This window comes from Loa loa (genome assembly GCF_000183805.2).
Source record: "Loa loa unplaced genomic scaffold supercont3.8, whole genome shotgun sequence".
Classification (NCBI taxonomy): Eukaryota; Metazoa; Nematoda; class Chromadorea; order Rhabditida; family Onchocercidae; genus Loa; species Loa loa.
The window spans coordinates 530,373-542,527 of record NW_018108188.1 but is presented as its reverse complement, the minus strand read 5'-3'; the positions used below and the strand labels follow the sequence as shown (position 1 = coordinate 542,527).

General features: G+C 33.8%; 3 protein-coding genes across 4 annotated transcripts in view; 2 read left to right on the top strand and 1 right to left on the bottom strand.

Annotated features, from left to right (window-relative positions):
• Positions 1–1,248: 1,248 nt before the first annotated feature.
• On the bottom strand, positions 1,249–3,375 carry LOAG_08635 (hypothetical protein; the record flags this gene model as incomplete). The annotated part of the gene is made up of 4 exons (XM_020447750.1): positions 1,249–1,932; positions 2,277–2,413; positions 2,780–2,879; positions 3,331–3,375. The coding sequence occupies 4 exons, from the start codon at positions 3,373–3,375 to the stop codon at positions 1,786–1,788; spliced, it is 429 nt and encodes a 142-aa protein (XP_020302054.1). The 3' UTR covers positions 1,249–1,785.
• Positions 3,376–4,157: 782 nt separating this feature from the next.
• LOAG_08634 (hypothetical protein) lies at positions 4,158–6,620 on the top strand. The gene is made up of 6 exons (XM_003144164.2): positions 4,158–4,286; positions 4,654–4,765; positions 4,980–5,173; positions 5,444–5,651; positions 6,035–6,173; positions 6,322–6,620. The coding sequence occupies exons 1-6, from the start codon at positions 4,185–4,187 to the stop codon at positions 6,524–6,526; spliced, it is 960 nt and encodes a 319-aa protein (XP_003144212.1). The 5' UTR covers positions 4,158–4,184; the 3' UTR covers positions 6,527–6,620.
• A 1,137-nt stretch (positions 6,621–7,757) lies between these two features.
• LOAG_16578 overlaps positions 7,758–12,155 on the top strand; it is a gene marked incomplete at its 5' end in the record, with an annotated part of 7,927 nt that continues 3,529 nt past the window's right edge. The window contains 14 exons of one of the 2 annotated variants that reach the window (XM_020449231.1): positions 7,758–7,922; positions 8,214–8,321; positions 8,477–8,614; positions 8,906–8,988; positions 9,140–9,281; positions 9,598–9,692; positions 9,771–9,897; positions 10,006–10,112; positions 10,339–10,439; positions 10,667–10,766; positions 10,967–11,052; positions 11,153–11,183; positions 11,526–11,655; positions 11,765–11,891. In XM_020449231.1, the coding sequence (XP_020307300.1) occupies positions 7,758–7,922; positions 8,214–8,321; positions 8,477–8,614; positions 8,906–8,988; positions 9,140–9,281; positions 9,598–9,692; positions 9,771–9,897; positions 10,006–10,112; positions 10,339–10,439; positions 10,667–10,766; positions 10,967–11,052; positions 11,153–11,183; positions 11,526–11,655; positions 11,765–11,891 (1,540 nt within the window). The other variant, XM_020449230.1, reaches the window with a different exon arrangement.

Here is a 12,155-nt window from a genome sequence, read left to right as displayed (position 1 = left end):
ATATATATATATATATATATATATATATATATATATATATATATATATATATATATATATAATACTGCCTTTCATTTATGATATTAGCTTAATAATTGAAGACAGCAAGTAGAAATCTCATGGAAAATATGGAAATAAGAACTGTGAAGCCAAATTTCTCAAAATTCATTACTTGACATTGACAAGGCCTAAAGCGTTGCTATCAACTCGTCGTAATAAATACATATTTATGCCGAATGAGAACATGCGAGAAAGTAACTGAAATTAGTGGATGCAATTTAATTCTATGGTTAAATTTTTGATTACTCCTAACTTATCCTATAATCTTTTGGTCCTCAAAGTGCGACTACCGACGTTAATGAGAATGAGAAGTGAAATTGCTGAGAATCTAACATATATCTGAATAGCTGGCTACAGCTGTTTAACCAACCTTGTATAAGAAATTAGTAAATGCAATTTACTTATAATGACTTGACAAAACTTTAATTTAATGTAATTTATGATGCTTGAAAAGTACAGAAATCTCAGATATCGTAAACCTGTCCACTGAAATTGTGCATGAAAGACGACACCACCGAATCCATTACAGAAATCGAGGATATATCAATCAGCTCAAACTACAAGCCTTGTTTCAGCAACGTGATCGCAAATCAGAGCTATATTCTTAATTGGAAATAACATTATAACATATTATACGAGCTTCTTCCATCACTTCTGTAAAGTAATCGTTACAGTCTGGAACTTCTGAAGAATAAAATTCCTCAAAGAAAAAAATGCAAACAAATTTTGATCCTAACTACGTGCCCGAAAGCATAACTTTCGAGTTACACAAGAAATATTCAAAAGCGCATCATTCGGTGACCAGTAACTAACTTCATCCAATTTTACCTTTTACCTGTTTAACAACTTTGTTTCTCGAAATATGTGTAACTCGAAAAGTGTCGCTCCACGATGATATCTATATGTTTCGTAAGCACTTCGAAATAATACAACTTTCTCACTTTGTATTTCGGAATTTTTATTTCGGTACGAAATTTTAAAAAAAATTTGCGAAAATTTAAATCAGAAATATAAGAAAGTAACGATGAATCCCGATGTGATCAAGTAAAGGCTAAACGAATCAATTTTCAGTCAAACTGGTTGGTAAAATGTGAAATATAACAAATACAACATAAAAGTGAAACACAATATTCAATCTAGAGCAAAATATATCTCTTACTTCTGAATAACACTAATTGTAGTAACTTGATCCCTTCAACTGATCAGTAATAATTAGGTTTATTATTATTTATCAATATTGGTGGAACTTTATGTTACTGACATTTTCATAACAGAATAGATGGCTATTAATAAATAATGTTTGCTTATGAAAATAACAAAGTAACCCAAATATCCTCAACATATCAAAGATGGTGCATAAATCGAGCACGGTAATAACGTAAATACTTCGAAACTGTAATTCTTTTTCACTTAAATTTAGAAAATATAATCCAAAAGAACTACTAGCTCAAATATGCTAAAAGTGTTTCAATCGGTTAAGGATCGCATGTTGGAAATTTCACACAAATTTCAAAAGTGCTTATTAAAAACAGTACAAAATGACATTTTCTTTTGGGCAGAAGAAAAAATATAAACAGCCATAGAAATGGGTGAAGAAGTTACGTTGTCAATAGCAATTTTGAAGCAAAATTTAGATAAATATTCAAGAATCATTTTGCAAGTTACCTTAAAAAAGAAGAAAAGAAAATGATAAAGTAGAAAGCAGAAAATGATTATGCAGCGAAATTAACCCCATGCTTGTGTCTTGCTATAATTGATAACTAATTTTGAATCACCGGGTGCGAAACATTCCTTTAAATTCCGCACTGTTTGATCCGGTGACGGTGCAAAACACTGGTTGATGAAAAGCAACAAGGAATCGCTGTCATTAAGCTGAAATCTTCGAAGCATTGCAACAGAATGATTCTAATTATAAATTGTTTACTATAAATAGTGCTCATCAGGAATGCGAATGCAAAATGTGTGTTCGTAATAAGGGTAGGAAGATAACGGACAAGATGCTTCCATCGGAAGGGTTACTCGAACTGCCAATGTTCCTTCACCTTGAAGGAATACTTTGGAATGTAAGTTCCCCTGCGTATTAGCGTTTTCTAACATAACTGTCACCGTTATCTCAATACTTCTTCAAATTTTGCTTAAGATACAGTCAATTCCTGCAGAAAATGCATAAAAACATTATGCAAGTAGGTATGCATAGCCAAAGAACAAGTCGGTACCTTCATATAACTTCGCAAAAAAATGCTTAATTCCGCCACTGTCTTCCTTTCGTCAACCGTCCATTTGTTTTGCTTGAGTATTGGTGCATCACCAACTGCTTTCAATAAGATTTCGACCTTCGCACTTTCGGCCATTCCTTACAATTTATCAATAAAATTATATAGAAAACTAAAAATCAGAATTATCCAATCAATCAGAATAGCTTATCTGTTAATGCTGACACGTTAACATAAAATGTTAATATGTTTAACATAAATAAATATGAACAGACAATTATAAGAGTATCACACACGACTACCACACTTAATCCTTCTCTCCACTAAGAGAAACTAGATGTTGGATGCGGTTTTGAGATTCCGGAATGCATGATCTCTGAAACGTTCTAGAACTGGGATTTTGAAATTTTGAAAAAAATTAGTTTTAAGCTACAAGTGGTAACTATAAATACCTTAGGCAAAAGTCCACAATTTGTACGGTACAAGGATTAAAAAAGCACAAACACCAAATATCGCACAGTTGAACAGTAGTCGTTCCCACGGTTCGAGCATATACAAGCCCGTTATAAGGCAGTACTGCCTATAGTGCCAGGAAAATAAGGTATCCTGAAAAAAGTAAACCAAGTACAGTTTGGCAGAATAAATTACACGTTGCTTTTCTTTTTTAAAAAAAGTATTGACTCTTCCTCTGACTGCTATGCAACTCATTTTCAGGAAACAAATGAAAAGTTTCAAGGAACTCAAGGTCACATGTCCTCTAATTAAATTATAATTAAGGCACATTTTAGAGAACTACTGCTTCATATTTTCACCAGTGATTCAATTTGCATCCCAACTTGTATGTTATCATTAGCAAGTTTTACCGTTCTCTTTGGGATTACTGTCAGCACAAAACCTCATATCTACCTACAATATGCCAGCCGTATTACGGTGCGTTAAAACATTAAATAACGTTTTCTGGCTCATGTGAAGGGTGACAGTAAACCGTCCACACAGTAGAAAATTTAAAGCATGTTTCCGTGATGATTCTAATCCATAAATCACTATAAGTATTAACCTTAGCTATGGTACTGTCGTGTTCGTTTCGTCTCGTCTCATACATTCAACTGAAGCGGATAATCTGAAAATCACATACTCCCAAAAAAAACTGCAGTCTATTACACGATATACATTACGGCTGAAAGTTAAGAAAAAAAAGTGTTCTTTTCGCACTAAACTTGTTAGGATAGCGTAACTAACGTGTGCGTTTATATAGCGCAGTTGAAATATGGGATAATTAAGATGACACAGTTAACAGTTCATGCTACTTACACGATCGTAGAATAGATAACCTGTACAAAAAAATTTGTGAAGATAAAGTGAAGGATATAGCGTATAGGCATATATGATAATGCAAATAATTTCCGTTACAGATTAGATTGCCCATCTCACTTGAATGGAGAGTGTAAGATATTGAAGATGAAGCATTTCATAAAGGAGGAGACATAATGACATCATGGAAGAGAACATTAAAGTTAACGACAGAGTAAATTTAAAGGAAACGTGAAGGAATCCCCAAAATTACCAAGTGCAACAAAAGAGAAAATATATCCATCAGGAGAATGTGCCAACATATTGGCGTAGCCCAGAGAGATAACTTGGTGTCAGACCAACCCATATATTACATCTCGGGATGTTGACGCAAGTTGTTCCATTCTTGCAGATTTACTTCATCTCCCAATTCCGGTGACCCATAACACTTTTTCAGTTTATATTATCATTGACTCATACAGTACTCTCCTATGCTTTCAATCTTCAGAACTTGCATTTTTGTTATTCTTTTGCAGATTTTCTTAACTTCATACAGTGTTCGCAAGCTATCTTGCAAATTTCTTCAACGTTTGTATGTTTTAGCGCACGTGTTCAAGTACAATGGGACTTTGCAAATGTGCGAAAAAAAAAGTAACAAGTTTATTTTGTTTCGAACATCGAGTCAACGTTTGCGAGTATTGTTTAGTGGAGAATCATTGCAAGGTAAGCCGTTGCTGTTACCCGTTACCCGTGAAGTTATATTGACATGTGAGTTACGTGTACATGATGATGATGTTACTTAATTGTAGCGGTGCTTAGCCTTCTTTCCTTCGTATGGTATTGCAGATTATCAAGTAACAGCCAGGATTTGAATCTCAAATTATCAATGATATAAGGCCAGAAAGCTCTATAAATTGTGCAGGGCTTTGACAGAATGCTTTTTTTTAAACCTGAAACGAACATTATATGAATTGATGTCTTTTTTGTTGTCAAAGGAAGTGATATGTCTTTTTATTTCCTTAAAGCACCCTAATTCATAAACTAAGGAAGAAAAATAAAAAATGAAATGAGAATAAAAATCGGATTTCAGTGTGTTGTTCAAAGCTATCTGTCGTGGTTGGCAGATAGTGATTATGATACGAACTGTGCTCTGTGTTCCACACCATTAGAATCCAAGGAAACTGTTCGCTTGAAATGTTTACGTATGTCTTATTTGTTGCACTGTTATGTGGTAAGATGGAAGTCATGTCTCTGACACGCCTGAATTATCCAGTTTTGAAAATAGAAGCCTCGTAAGTATTGTGTTAAAATTATATATGACACAAAATCTAGGTTCTAAATTAGAAGAAGGCTCAGATTATCACAAAACAACTGTTTGGTAAATCATTGTTTACCTTTGAGGTTTTCCTTTTTCAGATCTGTTCCACTGGGAATGTTTAGATGCATGGGCACGTCGTTTACCAGGAAATACAGCCCCAGCTGGCTATAAGTGTCAGCAGTGTCAGGAGGGTATATTTCCAGCTCCTAACCAAGCATCACCAATTATTGAACGCCTACAAGCCACGTTGCAGAAGGCAAATTGGGCTCGAGCTGGTCTTGGATTATCCTTGGTGGGAACTAGATTTTTTTATCTTCTAGTAGTTTTATTCTTCACAGTTCTTGAGTACATTTTCCATGCGCATATAATTGAGTCGCACAGTTTAAAAATCTTGTGGATTTATATTTGCACCGCTTAACTTATTTTGAAAATTTCGAATCTTCTTTATTAAATATTATGTTATTGAATGCTTATTGGTCACTTGGCAAATTCTCTTGTTGAAGTTTTCTAAACCCAAACTTATCCTTTGTTCCTCTTCACATAATTGACTTATTTCATTCAGTTGCCAGAACTTAACAATTCGCCAGCACCTGCGTCATTCATTCCGTCGATGATAACACAACCTGTAAATGAACCGCAGAATTATCCGAATGAACACGATTCTTTGAATGAAACGAACCTTAACGTTGGCAGTATTCGGAATAATACACCAACAACAGTGGTTAATGTAGATGGCGAGTATAGCCAACAGGAACAACATCAATTTACTGGTTGGTTTTTTGGTTTGAATCAAGTAAGTGAATAATGTGAGTAAGCCTTTTTTTGTAATTTTCATTATCGTTGCATGTTTTACGAGCTTTAAGTGATTTACTGGAACTAATCATCAGCAGTTTTTATTTCTGAGTAAACCTCACAGTTGTTCCTGGTGTTATTATCATCACTATGTTATACCTTATCAACCTTTTCGTTGTTTCAAATCTTAAAGTTATCTTACTGAAATGGAACTACATAGACCTAAGCTGATATGTTTGCATCACTGATGTTCCCCATATTCGCTTTTTTTTTCAAGAATGTGCAATTGATCGTTCAGCAGTATCTACCATGAGGATTGTATGATTCAAAATTGTTTGTGTTACTGTTTACTTTTTTTCAGCGAGAAAACCTACAAATATGAGTGAAAATAATTATGTGGTCACAAATCCTCTGCTGCTTTCAAAAGATCGTGATGAAGATTTGCCGGAAAACAAATATAAACGAAGATCAGCTAGTGAGTGGCTAAATCGCTGGTTTAGGTTCGTGAAATTTAATTTAATTCTTGTAGTGTTTGTGCACACTTAATCCACAGGAATATTTTTGCGTATTAGATAAGTAGATTATTTTTTAAAATGAAATTAATAGCCAGAGAAACTTAAATATCGAAAACATTTGGTCTCTTTTCAGATCACGATACGGAAGGCGTCCTATCTTTGATCCTCGTGCAAAGTGCAAGCGTGGAATTTTCTGCATTATAATTTGTATTATAATAGTTATGACAATATTTACCGTACTTTCACGCTTGATGAGTAATCGATCTAATGACGATCCAGCTTTCAATCCTCTCGCTAATCCAAACATTCGTATTGCATTTCCGGAACATAGTCAGTAATATTACTTGTGATGGTTTTTATTTTTTATGAAGTGTTTTTACTCAAAGCAATTATTGATAAAGGCTAAATATTCAGAAGATAGAAGAAGAGGAGGTTTTGTAGTTGTGATTACAAAGCTTTTTTAATTAATTGATGTTTTTTCCACTTTCTACTGGCAATTTTACACTTTATAACATTATGTTTAGGTACAAATGTTCATATTTTCTTTGTTATGTAACATTAAACATCTATCAAAGGGCTAAATATCGGATATATGGGATGGAATGATTTGATGAATACTCTCATGAACTCGTTCGCAAGATCCGTAGAAAAAGATTATGTCTAGCCTTTAGTGATATCATCACTAAGAGACTTGTCGAATGACCGAACAGTTAGCGAGATGAGAAAGATAGAACGTCTATCACATGTAATCTTAACTGCTTTTAAGAAGGCTGTATGAGTGAAAGAACTGTTTGATTTTAAGCTACTTTTATAAAGGACCTGAGGAGCAGTAATTCTAGCCGATAATTTTGAGTTAGAAGTTGAATGTGAATTAATATTTCAGTCAATTATTTCATTACTTTTTATTGTACAAGTGATGCTTTCATTCCTTTTTCGAACTAGGCTTTTCGATTAAGCTGAATCATTTTAGTCGAAGTTATCAAGCTTGATAGCAATCCTGACTAAACTAACATACAATACATTCAGTTTTTCATTTTAATTGTTAACATTGTTAACAGTTAGCTAGTTCGAATGAAATCACGACTTATTTTTTGCAAGTTTTCTACTGTAATGATTGTATCGGAATTATTTGGTAATTAAGGGTATAAATTAGAACTGTGATACAAGAATTTTCGTTGCAGCATTCTGTTTGCCTTGGTTAAACGATTTTGACGATTATATCTTATGCTTTTGACTGTATAGTAAATAAAACTGGATTTTTTAGTAACTTTAGTGTGGTGTATGAAAGATCAAGTTATGGAAACTCATCTACTGATACTTCAAAATCATTAAAATTTGTTTTAGCGCTATTTCATTGTAAATCACGTTTAGTTATATCTTCCACAGAATCGGGATCAATCTTTTTTTTTAGTGTTATTAGGTAATATTATTACTTTTTGGTAATGTTATTAGGATAACATGTTTGTGACATTTTCACTAAAATGGTGAAAATTATTTATGGTTGCTCGAAATTAAGCAATGTTTCCAAATAATTTTAATGAAATCCAACTCTTCACAAGCAGGGAGATGATGCAGATGGCATCGGGTACAGGCTTGGCTCGATTAACTGCCGGCAAGTTGCGACTGGTTAGTTTACCAACTTGTCGTGGGCAACAAACAACAGCATCAAGGAAGGTTGAAGTATTCATCAACGATAGAAAAGTACTTGTTGATCCGGGGACCACTATATTGCAGGTTTGTGCTACTGTTTTTATCTCGCGTGTTTACTGTTTCTTTGTTATTTTTAAGTGTTACAGATAGATTCCATAATTTCAAAACAAATAACGATCTAATGATTTTCGACTTTTTCGTTTTGAGAATGCACATTTTAATGTAATTGGTTTTATGCTTGTACACCCACTTAACGTTCACTGCTTTGCATTTCTTCTGTCACGCACTGAGGTTGAGGTTGTACTGACAGTTAGATATTATAATTCAGTATTGTTCCAATAAATATATGTTTACTTTTGGAGAATATAATTGCAGGCAGCGTCTTTGCTTGGTATTGATATTCCTCGCTTCTGCTATCACGATCGCCTTTCCATAGCCGGCAATTGCCGCATGTGTCTAGTAGAAGTGGAAAAACAACTGAAGGTAGGACTTTGATCCCTGATTTCTAGGATTTACATTAGAATTGATGCTCAAGGTTATCGTCGAGCTTGATTTTGATTCAGATTGTCAAAGTATGATTTCTGTTCTTGTTTTATTCTTTATTTTGATTGGATTTTATCTCTGCCACTAAACTACAGCCAGCAGCATCATGTGCTATGCCTGTTGCGAATGGCATGAGAATACAAACGAATTCACCGATGGCAAAGAAAGCTCGTGAAGGAGTAATGGAATTCCTGCTTTTAAATCACCCACTTGACTGTCCGATTTGTGATCAGGTACATTAATTAGGAGCAGTAAAGTGCCTAATAATTTTTATTTGTTTTGGGTGAACGAGAACCAAATATTAGGATTCGATTTATCCTCCAAAATAGGCTTGTTCAGCAGGTCATGTGATTTATACATGCTGATTTCCATTATGCTGGGAATTCTGCTGTTTTAAACGCAGTGACAAATAAAGAAAATACTCAATAGAGGCTGCACTTTTAAAGAGATGGAATTGGCTTCCTTGATATCAAAAAAAAGAAAGCAACGCTTGGACTTCATGTATGAATTTATAATATTTTTAGGGTGGTGAATGTGATTTACAAGACCAGTCGATGGGATTTGGCTCAGATAGAGGTCGTTTGGAAATTGTATATGATGGCAAAAGGTTTGTTAAGGGATCGTTCTTAATATCTAAAAATTTAATTGTTTTAGAAATAGAACTTAATTGTTTTAATGAACTAATGCAATTCCGAACATTCCATTATTATAGCACAGGAAGTTGTTTGTTCGAAATCATCTGTGTCCCCAATTTTTAGAGCTGTGGAAAACAAGTATATCGGACCACTGATAAAAACAGTAATGACTCGATGCATTCAGTGTACACGCTGTGTACGATTTGCCAATGAAATAGCAGGCGTTTCAGATTTTGGTACTACTGGGCGTGGAACTGATATGGAGGTTCGAATTTTCTTCTTGGTTTACATTTGTTTGTTCTTTTAGCTACTACATACTTGTTAAACATATTCACTTCTTTTTGTTATCCTTTCTTATGAGCGCTTAATTATTTATGAAATCTTGTCAATACTAGTACAATTTAAACGAAAAAAACTTTGATATGCACTGTACAGAATACGATCTTCTACTATGTAATACACTTTCTAATATGTAGCTTAACTTTTAGTATGTAATCAATACGCAAATAATAGTTTTTAGTACGTAATCGATACGCAAATGAGAAAAATTTGTTGTTCGGACGGAAATTAATTATTTTCAGATTGGAACCTATGTTGAGAAGTTGTTCGCGACGGAGCTGTCGGGTAATGTCATTGATATATGTCCAGTTGGCGCTCTTCTTAATAAACCGTACAGGTATATACTTCTTTGAACTGCTATGTAGCCTGTATATTCTTCATAGCGTTCTTGATTTCTTTATGAGAGTTATTTCAGCTTTACAGCTAGGCCATGGGAGTTGCGTAAAGTAGAAAGCATCGACGTTATGGATGCCGTTGGTTCAAACATCGTAATTGCACATCGAACTGGAGAACTGTTCCGAATTACTCCAAAACTATGTGAGGTAGAGAAATGAATCATTTAAATATGGTTCCTTTGTTGACAGAAGTTTTTTTGTTTACTCACTTGATTTTCTAAACCCAGTGCTGTTTTTTTTCTCTATTTTTTAAAGGATATTAATGAAGAATGGATAAGTGACAAAACACGTTTCATCGTGGATGGTTTGAAAAGGCAACGACTTGGACAGCCATTGTTACGAACTCAAAATGGTTCTCTAGAGTAAGTTTGCATTCGTTTTTTTTTTTTTTTTAACAAAGTGCTAATACATATTCAGTTATCGATAGATTGATATTAAACATAATTTAAAACTGTCCACGCCCATATTTGTCTAATGCCATCATCGGGAGCACCACTTGATAAATTGTGATATTAGATGATCACATAATGTAGAAAAAAAGGAAAAAAAACCAATGAATCCTTCATTAATAAACTCATTACTTTGTAGGCCATGCAGTTGGGAGGAAGCACTCTTTGCTGTTGCATCGAAATTGCGCGCTACTTCATCAAATCATATTGCTGCATTAGCAGGAGATCTTTGTGATACAGGTTCTCCTTCATTTATAAAATGATTCGGTCTTTGTTTTTTAAACTTCAGACAAATTTTAAAAATTAGGAAAATTTGTTGTCACAACAGTATTTTGGCTTTCACACACTCCACTTCAGACAAATTCTAAAATTAGAAAAATTTGTTGCCACAACAATATTTCGGTTTCACACACTCCTGTATATCATATTTTCATATCTTAAATATATTTACTTGCTCACCTTTTCAGAATCATTGGTAGCTTTGAAAGATCTGATGAATCGATTTGATAGTGAATTGGTTTGCACGGAAGAATCGTTCCCAGACGGCAGTGGCGGGACAGATCTTCGGTAGCTTTTAGGGAATATATGATTAACAGTAGAAAGCTTGGTAAAATAAGAATCAGAAAATATTCCTTGTCTTTTGGTTAAATTCTTTGTTGATTAGGAATCTGAAACTTTTGGATTTTGCTGGCCAGTAGTTTTCTGAACTTAACATTTTTGCGAAATATATCCCTAAATCTTTTACATTTTACATTCCTCGTTTTTAGGACATTTTCAGCTGTGATACATGAAACAATTCCCAAATTTGACAATCTCAGGCCGACAAATTTTTTAGTATTAATCGAACTGAAAGGTAGGTTCTTTCAGATGCAATTATGTTATGAATGACAAATTTATTGGGGTAGAAAAAGCGGAAGTTCTATTGTTGGTTGGTACAAATCCGCGTTTTGAAGCCACAGTTTTCAATGCTCGCATACGGAAAAGGTATGACAAAGTGTTTGCTGTTATTCTTAATGAATTTTTATGTTTTTTCAATATTATTGATGGGAAGCAGCTCACTTTTGTACAATCGTTTTACAACTTTTTTTTTCCAATTCTATGGGGTTTTAGAGCGGGGTTTACTTTTTCGTAGTGTTGAAATAAATTTTATTGAAACGAGTCAAAATCATTCCAGACTTTACACATTATCGACAAACAGGTTTTTTTCGCTATTCAATTAGTTCATGTAGGTCTATGTCTGAAGAAATTGAAACATGAAGCTGCACCACTTCCACTGCGCATACAACAATTGACACGATTCCAAACCACTAAAGCAATATCTTTTAGCTTTCGACACACGAATATAGAAATTGGTGTTATCGGCGAAAAAGTTGACTTAAAATATGATTATAAATATTTGGGTGACAACGGGAAGATTCTGGATGATATAATCAGTGGCAAAAATGAATTCGCTAAGGTGAGTAGCTTTAGCTTCTCTTCTGAATTAATCTAGGTTTGTTTTGGCGACATTTTTGTAACATTTATTAGTGATGACTTCAGATTTACTTCAAAATATGTTTGTTTAGCATTTGCAAGCAGCCAAACGGCCAATGATTGTTGTTGGCTCAGGCGCTTTACAAGGAAATCATGGTGCTGCATTACTTGGCAAAATTCAAGTATTCGCTGAAAAATTGCGATCTAAAACCGGAAAAAGTAGTAAATTTAAAATTTAAAGGAGAAAGTAATGAATTTTACTTAACCAGCCTGACCATTATTAATTCCTGTCTTTTCTCGAACTTAGACATGTTTTCATAGTAAGGTAAATTGTGGTTTAATGATGGATGAATTACTTTGAGATATTATATCTAATTTCGTATTTTCCCTATTTCAAGATAATGGTGCAGTTTTTTGTTTTTACAGTTACAGTTTTTTTGTTTTTTTTTTTTTTTTCACTNTGTCTACGCGTTATTGCAGACT

What these genes read in the sequence shown, in the direction of transcription:
- LOAG_08634 (XM_003144164.2), top strand. Translation starts at nt 4,185, where the DNA reads ATGGGACTTTGCAAATGTGCGAAAAAAAAAGTAACAAGTTTATTTTGT. An exon ending in GGAACAACATCAATTTACTG is followed by an intron (nt 5,652 to 6,034) that starts GTTGGTTTTTTG and finishes ACTTTTTTTCAG; the next exon opens with CGAGAAAACCTACAAATATG. An exon ending in TGGCTAAATCGCTGGTTTAG is followed by an intron (nt 6,174 to 6,321) that starts GTTCGTGAAATT and finishes GTCTCTTTTCAG; the next exon opens with ATCACGATACGGAAGGCGTC.